The 14,674-nt window shown below is 39.2% G+C and overlaps 1 protein-coding gene across 4 annotated transcripts in view; it reads left to right on the top strand.

Annotated features, from left to right (window-relative positions):
* The window catches only part of PDE3A (phosphodiesterase 3A), a 251,151-nt gene that overhangs the window by 223,641 nt on the left and 12,836 nt on the right, over positions 1–14,674 (top strand). For all 4 annotated transcript variants that reach the window (XM_061444572.1, XM_061444573.1, XM_061444575.1 and 1 more), the window contains 7 exons: positions 355–440; positions 901–1,070; positions 2,344–2,481; positions 8,344–8,455; positions 11,041–11,154; positions 12,549–12,748; positions 13,751–13,954. In XM_061444572.1, coding sequence (XP_061300556.1) covers positions 355–440; positions 901–1,070; positions 2,344–2,481; positions 8,344–8,455; positions 11,041–11,154; positions 12,549–12,748; positions 13,751–13,954 — 1,024 coding nt within the window. The remainder of the gene's footprint in view (positions 1–354; positions 441–900; positions 1,071–2,343; positions 2,482–8,343; positions 8,456–11,040; positions 11,155–12,548; positions 12,749–13,750; positions 13,955–14,674) is intronic.

The raw sequence follows: 14,674 nt of genomic DNA, 5'->3' as shown, positions 1-14,674 counted from the left end.
TATAGGACAGCTGTAGTACATAACCAGGGAATTTATCTTTTTTTTAACTGATACATTTAGAGAATAAAAAATGCATTTAAAAGAAACCCAAACATATGGCATAGGTTTACCATAGGCAACATAGATTTAATGGTGGTGGCCAGTTAACCCAACATCTTTATATTGTTGGTTTTTACATTCCTAGCTTCCAATAAACTGCAGCTCACTCTTGTAATTTTGTCTGGAGAATGCACTCTGTAATATAGCTTATACTGTACGACATAATCTCACACTTGTCAGCAGGACATAATTTTACATAAGACTCTCTCATGTGCATGGTTCTTTATATTGTGCATGTTTCTTGATTTATTTCAGCTGTGGCAGACCCTATACTCAAATAGAGGCCAGTGATGGGACACTAGATAGAAATGGTGGTACCACACACACCCTGAACAGAACAGGTAATTTTTTGTCCATCAAAAACTTCTCATCCCTTAAAATTCAGTAGTTATTCACTGAAAGGGCAGATATGCCTGTCTGTCATAAAAGAAGATCGTACATAGGTGAGTCCATGCAAATTGTCTTTGAGGCTTCTTTCTATTTTGTATATGCAACATGCAAAATGCTAATGAAGAATAGAGTTAAAATATGAGGGGGATATGGTTTTCCTCATCTAACCTTGTCAGTTCAAATAATGGTCCTTAAAATTTTTCTCACTCTTCAATCCCTGATCCCATTTTTTTGCACTCTGCAGGGTATACGCTTTAATGCCTTTGGACAGATTGTCTGTCTTTGGACCCAGCCAAGCAGCACATATGTATTATGAGTCAGAGATCCTGTTGCCATTATTCAGAAGGTCACAGAATGACTTTGATGCAGTCCTTGCTGTTAACACAACAAGCCTTGTGATTTGTTTTGTAGATGATCCTGCGCAAGCCACTTCTGATTATGAGACCAACAACAGTGATAGCAGTGATATCGTACAAAATGACGATGAGACAGATTGCTCCAAAGAGCAGACACGTAAGGCATCCGTCTGTAGGACGTACACGCCTGAGACCATCATTCTGCATCCCTTGATACCACCTGAGGTAGCTTGTTTAAGTTGCACTCACACAATAGATGAAGGAGAGGGGAGAAATAAACAAAACACCCAAACCGCCCCCAAAAAAACCCTTAGAATTGTCTAAAGACTGTAACCACAGTTTTAAGCAACAATTGCAGCAGGTTTCTACCTTGCAGTAGGATTGTCTTTCAAGAATGGAAAGGAACCATTGAAATGTGTGACAGCTGCTAAGCACTGGCCACTTGTGAAACACTAACCATCTATTTCAATGAATAAGTACAAGTTTATGGATTCATTATAAGTCATTTCTGAAATATTTGGCTTCTGTGTTAGCCTGGCTTTAAAGGGAATGGATTACAAGGAAGAGAAATTATCTGCTCAGACTACCAGCATGATATATGGTCTTCCCGTTCAGCCTTCTCAGTGGCCTTGTAATCTTAATATATACAATGATCCTTATTTTAACATAAATTAACACTTTTCTGAGGGCGCTGGCATAATGTTGTTGGTGGTGGATGTCTTGAACATAGGAACATTGCGGTATGGTGAACAAGGGCTGATCTTCTCATGACTGCTGTATTCAGCTGTAATCTTGATCAAGATGGAGAGGGAAAGCTTTGTTTAGTTAAATTTTCAACAGCCTATTTTGCAACTACATTAATAACTTTGAGTTGGCTTGAGCTCTTGAAAAAATTTATTGTAATCTGTTGGAGTTGGACGTGCTGAAAGAAGGCATTTTTCTTGAGATATTTTGGTATTTACTCATCTACAGTTTCTTAGTAATAATGAAATTCAACAAAGTATAGAGGGAGAAATGTGAAAGGAAGGGCACAACCGATCTTTTATTTCCAGACCTTGAAAAACAGGTAGGTTTCAGTTTAAGAAGTACAAGTTTTCACTTGGACTGAGCTCCATTATCTGTGTTAGATTGTAATGAATACAGACGTAGAAACTGAGCACTTTTTCCTCTGTACTGCAGCATATTTTACAATGAAGAAAACATTTCCTTTGGAAATGAATGAATGATTCCCATGAATGAACAAATGAATGTGTCTCATGGATAAGTTCAGAGGCTGATGTTTCATACACAGACATTCTTATTCATTCAAGTGAAACAAACTATAAAGAAGAGTGACTAACTGCAGGGCTAGTAGAAATGGGGACATCTTCACTGAGCTGAGCAAAGTACCAACAACTTACAGAAGATGCTAATGTGACCTTAGTTTTTAAGAGCGGAAGTTTTTGCATGAGATGTTTCACAGAACTGAATTTCCTCTTTATTCTGATTTCTGGAACAGGACAAGCCTGTACTTGCTCCAGAGCCTCTGGTTATGGACAACTTGGATCCCCTGATGGAGCAGCTAAATAGTTGGAACTTCCCAATTTTTGATTTGGTGGAAAAAATCGGAAAGAAGTGTGGTCGGATTCTCAGTCAGGTGAGAAGGGTGTCCTATCTGCAGAAACTGGCTAGATAATTGACAGATTTAGACAAAGTAGTGTTAAGAACCATTGTCCTTACAAGGTCATCAACCCATGAATTGTGATTTATGCCACCTAATTCAAAGCTGCCATTATGAACTCCGTCTCATTACACCCTTTAGTTTTAAATTTATATACTTTAAAATTTTAAAATGTGAAATTAAAATACACACACATATTTTTCCTGGTTTTCTCTGCCAATGAGTTTACGTAAACCTTTCCGAATATTCTTTTCTATCCGCAGGAGGTGCTGCCACCCTCTATTGAACTTTTTGTGAAAGGATTTCTCATGGGTTTCAGCATGGGAGGGCTAAACTGTAAATACATTCAATTGCTGGAGGAAATACAAAAATTTTGTACATTTTTTATACTGGAGATTTCAGGCTGTGCAAGAAAGCAGGGTTTCAGGAAGTGGGAATGAAAATAGTCCTTTCTATATTCCCTCACCTTTAAAAGGTCAGCACTTTAATAATAAATTCATGTCATTATACATAGGGAAGACTAATTTACTGTGAATCAGGATGTGAGATCTTTCTAGACTTTCTTTCAACTGTTGTTTTTTCATTCCCTCCTGTAAGTTGAATGCAGGTACTGACACAGCCCATATCTATCCAGCACAGTGTCACTTCTAGAACCACTTTCTTGGATGAATTTTCTACTGTGTTATGCCCCTTTTCCTTGCACACTGACAAAACAGCCTCCTTTTCTTACAGAAAAACAGCAAAGTAATTATTGTTATGTAGGGATGGAAGGGGAAAAAACAAACCACAAAACAAAGCAACAAGAGAATCTGACTGATCTAGGATCACTTTACAAGGCATTATGTAGTGATGAGTCCTGGAAAGAAGAGATTATATAATAGGTATAATGTGGGATAATTAACACTCCCCACAAACACAGAGGTTGGTGTGTCACGCACATCTCAGTGCAATGAGCTCCAGAGAATGCTGTATCAAATCTTGGTCCCTTGGTGTTTAACTATTATTCAGCTAGATTCAATTATCCAGTGGTCAACCAGGAAAACCAAAGCATGAATTCGAATATATCCTGTGGTCTTCCTTTTATTGTTCTTTAGCTTGGCAAGTAACATCTGTGTTTCACCAGTCTGCAAGCTCTCTAGGTTGATTTTAGAGAAATAGGCAAACTATGGCTGGATGGGGATATTGATATAAATTCAGTGATAATTACTGAGACACTTGCATTAGATAACAAGCATTAGATAGTGATTAAAATGCTTTTCTAGAGAGTATTTTTTTCATATTTTTTTTTCTAGCAGCATAGAATGAAAAATGAAACATAAGGAAAAAGAGAACTCTTTATTTAATGGCATATCTAACAGTTTGGATGAGCAAAATCTTGTTCTGGTTTTACATGGGTACTTCTATATGTTTCAAACGTTTTGCCAAGCTGCATAGTTCTGTACCTCTCAGTACAATTCCCTTGTGCACTAAATTTGCACTAAAGGTCCACACTCTGATTCCCAACATCTGCTCTTTGCACAGCTTCTGAGCATGTTACCCATTTTGCAGTGCTGCAAAATAAGACCTGTGAAATAAAATAGGGAAGCTTTAATAAATAGTATTTGTGATCAAAATTCAACATTTTTCTGTAGCAGCTGCTTGTAATAACTCCCACTCCCTAAGAGCAGAATGTGGCAAGTTCGACTTTGTTCATGAAATAAAGATAGATCCTTTAGTTCTTTCCCTACCTACTCAGATGCTCCCAACAGAATTATTTTCAGAAATAAGAGAACTAAAATAAATAAATCTTTTTTTTTCCCCAATCAGAAATATTGTCTTTTTCTTGTATAATTTTTAAACCCTGTGATATTATAAACAGAGGAAAACAAAAGCTGTAATGATTTATTCTCCATATTTTGCTATTAAATGGACTCATCCATTAAAAATAAATAAATTAACAAGCTGAATTAACTATGTTTGCCTTGCTAGCTTAAATTTATGAGATGGAACAAAGCAGAGCTGACACGTGCCTCTGGGGAAGCATTCAGTTTAGAAAGCAAGTGCTGGCTTGGCATCTTTAAAGCTGCCTTAGATGTCTCTTTCTTCTTTCCAGAATGTTAAATTGGTTTAGACATATAAAAAGACCTCAAACCAGTCAGTGGCCATAAAAGCATCTGTGCAAAGTACAGTGGCAAGCACTCTAAGTGTGGCACTAACAACTACACATGATGGGGGTTAGAGAGCAATTTACATACCAGTCTCATTTCAGAAAGGAGCAGCAGAGCTTTCAACAGAGTTGATGCTTCACAGCAAGTCATAAAGTTAGAGAATGTCTTCAATCGCACTTAACACTCTTCTTAAAGCTCCTATGAAACTAAAACGTGTGGAAGAGAAACTCATTTGCCTTGGAAAGCAAATAAAATAAAAAAGAATATGCTGAAGTCGAAGTGTCTCTCTAGCTTTTATTACTGGGCCCATAGAGACGATGAATGGTGGTGGTGCTCCTGTGCTCTCAGTACATGAGCAGCATCGAGGCAGGGTGGCATCATTCCTGTGTGTGTTGTGAGTTGTCCCTGGATAGTGACAAGAGGATTGTTTGTTCACCTCATAATCATGCATGGCTTCTGTAGAGAGAAACTGCGGCCATTAAATGAAGGAGTGAAGGAAATCAGTCCTTGGGGAATGGGATGTTCCGGGGATCATTACAGAGGCCCTCCTGAGGAGTTGTGCTTGTCAGAGCTGGAGACAGGATGACAGCAACTTAGAAGAAATGTATGTTTGAAGAAAGTAAGTGCAAGAGAACAGAGAAGAAGTGCAAAAGGGTTGCCTACAAACAAGTAGGGAACCGTTAATCTAAACTTTGCACCTGTCCATTCAGGAGAAATGCTTGTCCTTCTTCAGGCATTGCCACCAAAAGTATCTGAGTTATACATGACTCACTCAAGCGTTAGCAATCATTGCAGAGACAAGCTGAATGTGGAGGCTGGAAGGAAGAGGCAGTGTGGAGCACCTACTGCCAAGCCCTTGGAGATTCCCTGGGCTTGCCCCTGGCAGCAAGGACCACACTGTGGCTGCAAGGGTGCCATGCTTAGCCCATGGGATTATAACTCCCAGGGAGCTAAATGAAACAGCATGTGGCTTGGGAAAGAAGGATTTTAAAAGACAGGAGCATTTAAAACTGCTTAATCCAGAGCAATGAATAAACAAAACTGCACAATTTGTCTTTTCATTTTTTTCTTTTTAATGAAAGAATTTAGTTAGTTGATTTTCTGGAAGACATCAGTGCGCTTTTTCCCTCTTTCTGGCCTGCGTTATCCCTTACTCTTCCCCATTTGCTAAGAAAGAAAGAAAGAAAAAAATCACAAAAATGTCAAAATGACCTATTTGGCTGTTTATTGTTTCTAATGATCACAGAGTATAATGTCATTTTACTCCAAGTCATGGGCAAGAGCTATCATTTATATCCATCACAGTCAGCTTTGCTTGTTTTCAACTGCTGTTGAATTTCCCACACCCCAAAATACAAGGGGAGGAAAAACATGCTTTTATAACATTTTTTGTGTAAGATACCTGTCTGGTATTGGTAGCATAGACCAGTAAGGTTTGGTTCTGCAGAACAGTATTTCTTTATGCTTGTTCTTTTTACAGAGATACTTTTGCTGGAAATAGGAAGCTTACCATTCAGAAGTTTAAGAGTAGAATGTAAAATAATGTGATTCCAGATAAATAAGCAGAATTCTGTGTACAGTTTCTAATCCAAATTATCCATAAGGTCAGGCCCTTCACTCTGCCTCAGTACAGGAGGATCCTGTGGGATATTCAGTGAGTAAAGTTTTGCCTTCTACAGGCCCTACCTTTTTTTTTTTTTTTTCCCTACTTCACATTTCCAGAGTGCTGTAATTCAGTAGTTCCTTAGCTCCTTTGCTATAAAGAGTTTTTCACTTTATAAGCAACAGCCATGGCCACAAAGAAAAATTACCATCGGCATTGCCGATGGCACTTGCACACTTATGGTAGAAACAGAAGAGCTGGGGCCATCAGCAGAACCCCAGCTTTCAAACGTGTCATCAGGCATCGTGGACAGTGTCGGACATGACACTCAACGTGTCTCTGCATCATCACTGCCTGTTGCAGTGCTTTAGCAGAGTTTGTCACATGCGGATTTTCCCTGGTAAGCAATAACCAGGCAGAGGAAGATTATTACTGCTGCAAATTCATATCCTCTTTTATTATTCTTACTGTAAAAATCCACAGTGGCAGGACATTTGAAGTTTATGTCAGTAAACTTTAGGTGCAGCTCACAGGTCCCAACTTACATATACAATATTCAGAAAGAAATTTATACACAACATACAGAAAGAAACCAAGGTCAGGTTGGATGGGGCTTTCAGCAACCTGATCTTGTGGAAGGTGTCCCTGCCCATGGCAGGGGTGGTGGAAACAGATGAGCTTTAAAGTACCTTCCACCTCCCATATGAAGATAGGCTGAGGAATTTGGGGCTGTTCAGCCTGAAGAAGAGAAGGCTGCATGGAGACCTCCTAGCAGCCTTCCAGTATCTGAAGGGGGCCTATAGGGATGCTGGGGAGGGACTCTTCATTAGGGACTGTAGTGATAGGACAAGGGGTAACGGGTTAAAACTTAAACAGGGGAAGTTTAGATTGGATATAAGGAGGAAATTCTTTCCTATTAGGGTGGTGAGGCACTGGAATGGATTGTCCAGGGAGGTTGTGAATGCTCCACCCCTGATGGTGTTCAAGGCCAGGTTGGACGAAGCCTTGGGTGAGATGGTTTAGTGGGAGGTGTCCCTGCTCATGGCAGGGGGGTTGGAACTAGATGATCTTAAGGTCCTTTCCAACCCTAACTATTCTATGATTCTATGATTTCAACCCAAGCCATTCTGTGATTCTGTGAATGAAATGGGTGCGGATAGTTGTTTGATTTACATTCGGGTATAAAACACAAAATACAATTTTTACAAATTTCTCATTGCTGTAGCACTCACCATTCCAAATGTGCTTCAATTCACTTAGCTCTAGGCAGATCATTACCAGACAGATGGCATCAAAAGAACAGAATTAAGCTAACAGCAGTAAATAAATAAAGAAGCAAAAGGCTTTAGGGTCCGATTTGTGAATGAAGTGAAAAGGTCAGGCAGTAAATTTACTCTGTCCCATTGTTCTGTATGTCACGTTCAAATTTGTCTTCAAAAATGTCCATCTTGCAGCAGTTTCTGTCTATATTTCCGAGCACTTGTCCCTCCTGAGCAACTCCTCACTCATCCATCACAGTCTCCCTTCCAGTATGGCTTCTCCTGGATGTCTACAGTCATCTTTCCATGCAGGAGCACTTGGAGCAGCTCTGCTTCCTAAGCTGCTTGCTGCCTTTGAAATCCTTTTGGAGAAGTCACTTCTGTTATTTCACTTCTAAAATAGGGGAGAGAGAAAGGAGATAATGCATAGGATTCAAATTATTCTCTCCTTTTGTCATTCCTTCACTTGTTCCTGCTTTTTCTGGGAATTGATTTGACTCATGGAGTCTCCTTGGAATTTTTACAAAAACACTAAAGACCTCTGGACATCATCCTTTATGTGTATGTGTTTCTGAGGTGGTGTAAAATTTGGGGGATCCATACACCTGAAAGGATGATAAGAACATCTGCAACAGTATAACAAAAGAATGAGGTCTTTTTGGTACTAATAGCTTGTCTGTTTGGCTATGTAGCCACATCCCTATGGAAGTGCAAATATCTGTAGCTATACACAGATCAGAAAGCAGTTTTTCATGGGGTAATTCAATAGAATGATTTTCATTAGAGTTGTTCTGGCCTACTTAGCAGCATGTTTGTTTTGGTTTTTCAGGTATCATACAGACTTTTTGAAGATATGGGACTGTTTGAAACCTTTAAAATACCAGTAAGGGAATTTATGAACTACTTTCATGCCTTGGAATGTGGATACCGAGAGATACCTTGTAAGTAAAAATATCCAGCAGATAATAATGTGTCCTTAAAGTCTGAGGTATTTTCAACACTCTTTGCTGTTGAAGCCTTTCTTCTCTCATTATAACAGCTACTTTTTTTCTTCTGGTACATCACACCAGATGGATGGCTCTCTAGTTTGAGGCTGGTGCTGAACCACAGTCTCTCGTCTTTTTCTCATTGCGTTTAATGTTTCATGTTGTTTCATAGCAATTCATGGCAAAATTCTCTGCAAGCCTAAAACAGAATAAAGCTACTACAAGTGCAAAGAACTGTTTGCTGATTCTGCAAGTGTACCCCAGTGCCCCAGTTGGAGTTTACTGAAACATTTCCGCCCCATGAGCCATTTGGATTTTTACACAGTTGCAGTTCTATGCAGCCAAAGGAGATGAGCTTTGTAAAGCAGAAAAAATATGCCAAGTAGTTGAGTGCAACTACACTGAAAATACAGCTTGGCTGATATTTTTCCATGTGAGTCATTCATTCACTGAAAAACCTGCTTTCAGTCATCCCCAAAGTATTTACTAATTCAAACCAAATTTACCAAGCAAACTGCAAAAGTCTTTTTTTCCATGAGGAGAGAGGGAGTTATTACCCCCTTTAGCTGGTAGATAACCCCAGTGCTGAGGAATAGAGGACAGTCTGTTTCCTCCCACCTTCCAGAAAAATGTCTGAAATACTGGTTTAATAAGTCATATAGTCTCTCTCTTAAAATATTAAATACCATTGCAACATCTACGGTGGAAGGGATTGAAGGAAAGCTACCTCAAATTGCCTTCCAGTCAGGACTTTTAGACTCTCTTCGGGAAAGTGAGAGACCAAATTTCAAATCTTTCCTTGTGTTTGAACCGGACTGGGGATTTGAAGCAGCAGATTGTAGCCTAAAGAAGTTATAGGTGGATGTTCCACAGTTGGTCTGTCCTACTGGAGCCATTCCTCTTTATTTAAAACATTTAAATATTCATAGAGTCTCAGGATTTTTTATGAATGTAGCCCTTCATTACACTGGTTTTTCTTAAGCATGTTTTGGTTTAGTAAAGCAGTATATTTTGTCTCATAAAAAATTAGTTTGCCTTCCAGTTTTTCATTTCTGTGAAGGGGAAAAAAACAAAGCAACTTGTTTGAACTTAACCATTTCTTTCTTCTGGTTCTGAACTGAAAAATGGGTTATTCACACAAAATTTATGGTGACCATCCCAGTTGGATTAAATCAGTACAAGTTTCACAAGAGGCCAATCCAGCTTTTACTCCTGAGAAAAGTATTAGACCCCTGTGCAGGGCCATCATCTAGGGAGATTAGTGTCTCAGGAGAGATGTTCTTAGTACTTCAAGGAAGGCGGGGGAGAGAAGGGTCCTTCCTTATTTTGCTTTCTTCTTTTCAAAAATAACCTAATAGATGGAGCGGCCTTAGGGTGAAGTTCAGCGTCGGTGCCGAGAAACCCCTATCTGCTATACACTGCCTATCTTTAGGATGCAACAGGTGTAAAATCAGGTTGCTAACACTTCTTGCTGCCAGTCTCTTCTACTCCCCCAGAGTGCAGAGGTTTTTTCCACCATTGTGAGTTTTATAGATGGGAGTGACACAGCAGTAGAATCCCAAATTTTTGTGCTTTGTTCTCTGAAATACATCTTTCCAGAGCTGCCGTAGCAGCAGTGTGGCCATAGGCTATCATTTTGAATAGCAGATTTCTTTGTGTTTACTTAGTCATTGCAGAAGATACCTGTGCTCTGCCCAAAATTAGCCTAAATCACAAGCTGAACTGCTTGTCCTTTGTTGATTTAACCTCAAGTGCAAGCTTCGGTCCTGGTGCAGCAAAGCATTAGCCCTCTTTCAGCATCATGGTTGCTTTTTGCTAATGTGCATTTAGATCATGCTTTGTGCTGAACTAGCATGTGATCCTTTTTCAGCCGGTTGTGTTGGTTGTGGAATAGTTTATCTGGCCTTGTAGGATTTGGTGCTATGAGCCCTGAGGTGACTTTTATCTCTCACTTCTGCAAAGAGAGGTTGTAGTAAGTCAAATTACAAGATCCAGGGCCATAACTCTTATCTCTGGCCTGAGAAAACCTCAGAAAGAACCTGATTTAACTGTGCAGTGTACACCTATCCTGAATTTGATTTTTTTGCAGTACAGCTGCTAGCAAAGCACTTATATTTGCTCAGGTAGAGTCAGGTAAGTGTTACCTGTCTTGTGTTTAGAAGTTAAGTGAAATCTTGACTGCTGAAGTGGGTGAGATTTTCCCCACTGATTTCATTTGAATCAGAGATTAACAGTGCATATTTTACATGATGGCATTTAAGAAGCTAAAGGCAACCACTTGAGTAAAGGATTGGATCTGGTAGCATAGGCAGTACCACTCTGTTTTCTCTTTCTTGACTGGTGTGATACATACCATTGAATGTGCTTCAACTTTAGTGAAAGAAAATCTGAGCATTTACTGAATACTGCTGGTTTGCATGTTTCTGATAATGTTTGATTTGTCCCTCGATTGACTGCCATGCAGTACCCACTAGATGGTGCTGATTTCCCTCTGTGGGAAATGAGAGTTTAATAGCAGGGTAATTTGCTTTGTATCACAGATCACAACCGAATCCATGCAACTGATGTTCTACATGCTGTTTGGTACCTTACTACTCAGCCCATCCCAGGACTCCCAACTGTGATTAATGATCACGGGTCAGCAAGTGATTCAGGTATATTTAAATGTGCAAGTGTATATGTTGTATTTTTAAAGGTTTTTTTTTCCTGAGATTTGCTGTAAGAAAGCCAGCAGTTGAGGATTGCATACAATATTTGTTATCATATAAACTTTTAAGTTGAGTGGTAACTTGGATGTTGAGGTTAAAGTATGTTTATGTAACTCTGAAGACAATGGAATTGGTCCTTGAAAGCCTAATACTTAACAATGTGTGAATGCAAGCCTTTGTGGCACACATTGCAGTTTGTTTGCAATGGGTGCTACAGTTTGTTACAGTTTGATTTTTACAATAACTTTTTTCATAGGAAAACTCTATTGGTAGTGTTTTTCAGTGCTGCTCCAGAAGCAGTGTAGACTTAAATCCTCAAACCCTGCATTGTTTTACTATTACAAAATCTCTGAGGCATGCAGCATTGCCACTACTTGGCTGTCGTGAACTGTTCCTTTGCTTCCCCACTGTCTCCAAAGAAGGAGACTTGTTACCATTTTACAACCAGCTTGCAAGACCACTTGTCTGTTTTTTATGTTTGTTCCTTACAAGAAGCTGCTCTTATTCCGTTTTTATATTAACTTAGCCAGGTTCAGCTGTAACAACTAGAGGACCTTGCTATAGTTTGTGGGAGTTTTGAAGGAAACCTCTTCCATTTCTACATTTTCTGGTGGTGTGTTTGTGGCATATCATTTGTTAAACTCTTCAGGATATTTTGGTGGGTTGGGAAACATATTTGTTCCTGGAAAACTTTATTAGCAGGGGTTGTTGGAGGCTTTTTAAGTGAGATAAAATAGGTGCAATGAAAGGGGTTGAGTTTTGTGGCTTTTTGGCGTTTGTTATTTGAAAGACTTTGTTCAGATGCATATAAGACCTATTCAAGCAGATTAAATTAGCAAAACATCTCAGTTACTATCTGCATCTGACAGGAATGTTCAAGCTGCTTCAAACGGAGGATTATCAGCAAAGATCCAAAGTGTAGACCTTTGGATTAGAAAATGTGAAGCATAATTGAGTTAATAAATGCTAGTCCATTGTTTTAAGTAAGGACTGTTAGTGTCTTATAGGCTAATCTATATGGTGAAGCAATTAGATGGTGGAGTGAGAAGATTGAGTTACCCACAAAGCTCCGGAATGGCCATGATTCCATGGCTTATGGCTACTGACTCTGCTGCATTGCCGGAAGATCCCCAGATGGAATCAGAGTTTGTTTCTTTCCAGTTGTATGCCTTATTGCACTGGATCATGTGCACAGTATCAGCAAGTGCTGGGGTCAGGATGTGTTTATTTTTCTATTATGTGTTGTAAATTTGTCTCTTCCTGCTTCTATCAGTTTCAATAAATCACTGAAAAAGTGGTAAGGATTATTTTTTCTCCCAATTTCTTTTATTTCTGCTCAGACTCTGATAGTGGGATCACTCATGGCCATATGGGTTATGTATTCTCGAAGACATACACACCTACAGATGACAGCTACGGATGCCTAGCTGGCAACATCCCTGCCCTTGAATTGATGGCTCTTTATGTAGCTGCAGCCATGCATGATTATGATCATCCAGGAAGGACCAATGCCTTCTTGGTAGCAACAAGTGCTCCTCAGGTAAATAAATCTCGAGCAGTGCTCCTGTTAAGTTTGGAAAGTCCTCAGTAGCAGCTTCTTCTTGTCTTGTGGCTTCCGTTATGCACAAGTCTACCAAATATTTTGAAACAGTTTATCAAAGTGACCAAAAAAATCATTTCATGTAGGGATTGCCAGTAAGAGTCTTCTTACCCACCCTCACCACCCTCAGTAGAGCTGTTAAGAAAGGTACTGATAAAATGTCTTAGTGAAGGAGAAGCTAACGCTCTGCTGACTGATAGAGAATCTGTAACTGTGAAATAAAGGAAGAATTGTTCCACCCAGTAAGACTCAGAAAGATTAAAATACAATAAAAAACACGATGCGCCATGCAAGTTACTTTATGCATGACTGTGACATATTTTCTGTTGTTCCTATAGAATACAAGCAGCTGCAGGCTTTTATGAAGGTATTTTTACACTATGCATCTATCAGGGCAGGAGTATGTGTGGAAATGGATCTCCGTTTTATAATTGAAGAATTGAGACTTACCTAAGGTTACACAGAAGTTGCTGCCGGTGTTGGGAGTTGAATTCAGCAATTCTGAGTCACTGTTTATTGGCTTAGATGAGAGACCATCTTTGCTTGCTTTACACAGCTGACCTGCCTGGCTTCAGCGTACTGTTCTGAAAAAAACAAGAATACCATATTGCCATCACTGTGAGAGTTACGCATCTTATTTTCTTAAAGATTTAACCAATTTTGGATTTTAGCATTGTGTCAGGCTGAATGTGTGTTGACAGGTTGCAAACTGGAATTGCACTTGTTTCTGTGTTTGGAATCAGTCCAGTATGGACACAGTTGCAAAGTACAAATACCAAAGACAATAATCCCTGTTAAATGAGGTTAAAATCGGGGAAGCACACACCTATATTATATTAGTCATTAATTTGTGTCCTGAAACAGAATAATCTCTTGACATATGATGCAGTTTCTTTTGCTAAGAGGTTTCTCAACTTTCGGCTGCCTCTATTGCTTTCACAGGCAGTGCTGTACAATGACCGCTCTGTCCTGGAGAACCACCACGCTGCTGCTGCCTGGAACCTTTTCATGTCAAGGCCAGAGTACAACTTCCTGGTCAATCTTGACCATGTGGAGTTCAAGCATTTCCGCTTCCTTGTCATTGAGGCCATTTTAGCTACTGACCTGAAGAAACACTTTGATTTTGTTGCCAAGTTCAATGCCAAGGTAAGAAGATTGGTTCAGGTTTGTGGTGGACGGTCAGAACAGATTGTGGCTCACTATGTAGCACCATAGTGAAAAAGGCTAGAAAGGCTGTTGGGTTGCTCTTTCTTCTAAATGTCCTTTTGGCTGCTGTAAAACATTTTGTTGAATGGTAATATGCTGTTATTTTTTACTTAATTTAGTAGTACAGATTCTTTTCTCATATATGTTTTCTTCAGAAAGCAGTTTAAGGATAAGGATATTGCAGACTATTTGAATATAAATCCCACTTACATCCTACTTTTCAACATTGTTTTCTTCTTTAATGGCATTTTAGACCTATTAGTAAAGCACTTGGGAAGAAAACCAAAGATGTTGCCAAGTTTCCATAATGGCTAAATACTTAATGTGAACTTTTATTGGTTTAATCATACTATTGCATTATCAAAGTACAGAAATAATAACAATTATTTAATTCTAATTTCAAATGCTATGAAAGCATGATCTTTCTGTCCTACTTTTTTTCAAATGGGTAGACCCCAGAAAGAAGGTGACTAAAGGTCTTTCCTGCATGCTCCATTCAGTAAATATAGGATTACAACCCTGGGAAACCATTCTTAAAAATTCTTGTACAGTTTCAACCTAAGTTATTGGAAATCACCACATATCAAGTTACTTTAATAAACTCCATCATCCATCAAAGCTGTTGGCATGTTACCTAGATTATACCTGTCTTTGGAGCTG

Source organism: Pezoporus flaviventris, unplaced genomic scaffold (assembly GCF_033815535.1).
Source record: "Pezoporus flaviventris isolate CSIRO_AGI_PZ_B2104156 unplaced genomic scaffold, CSIRO_AGI_Pfla_v1 ptg000002l, whole genome shotgun sequence".
Classification (NCBI taxonomy): Eukaryota; Metazoa; Chordata; class Aves; order Psittaciformes; family Psittacidae; genus Pezoporus; species Pezoporus flaviventris.
This window is presented reverse-complemented; position numbering and strand designations above follow the sequence as displayed.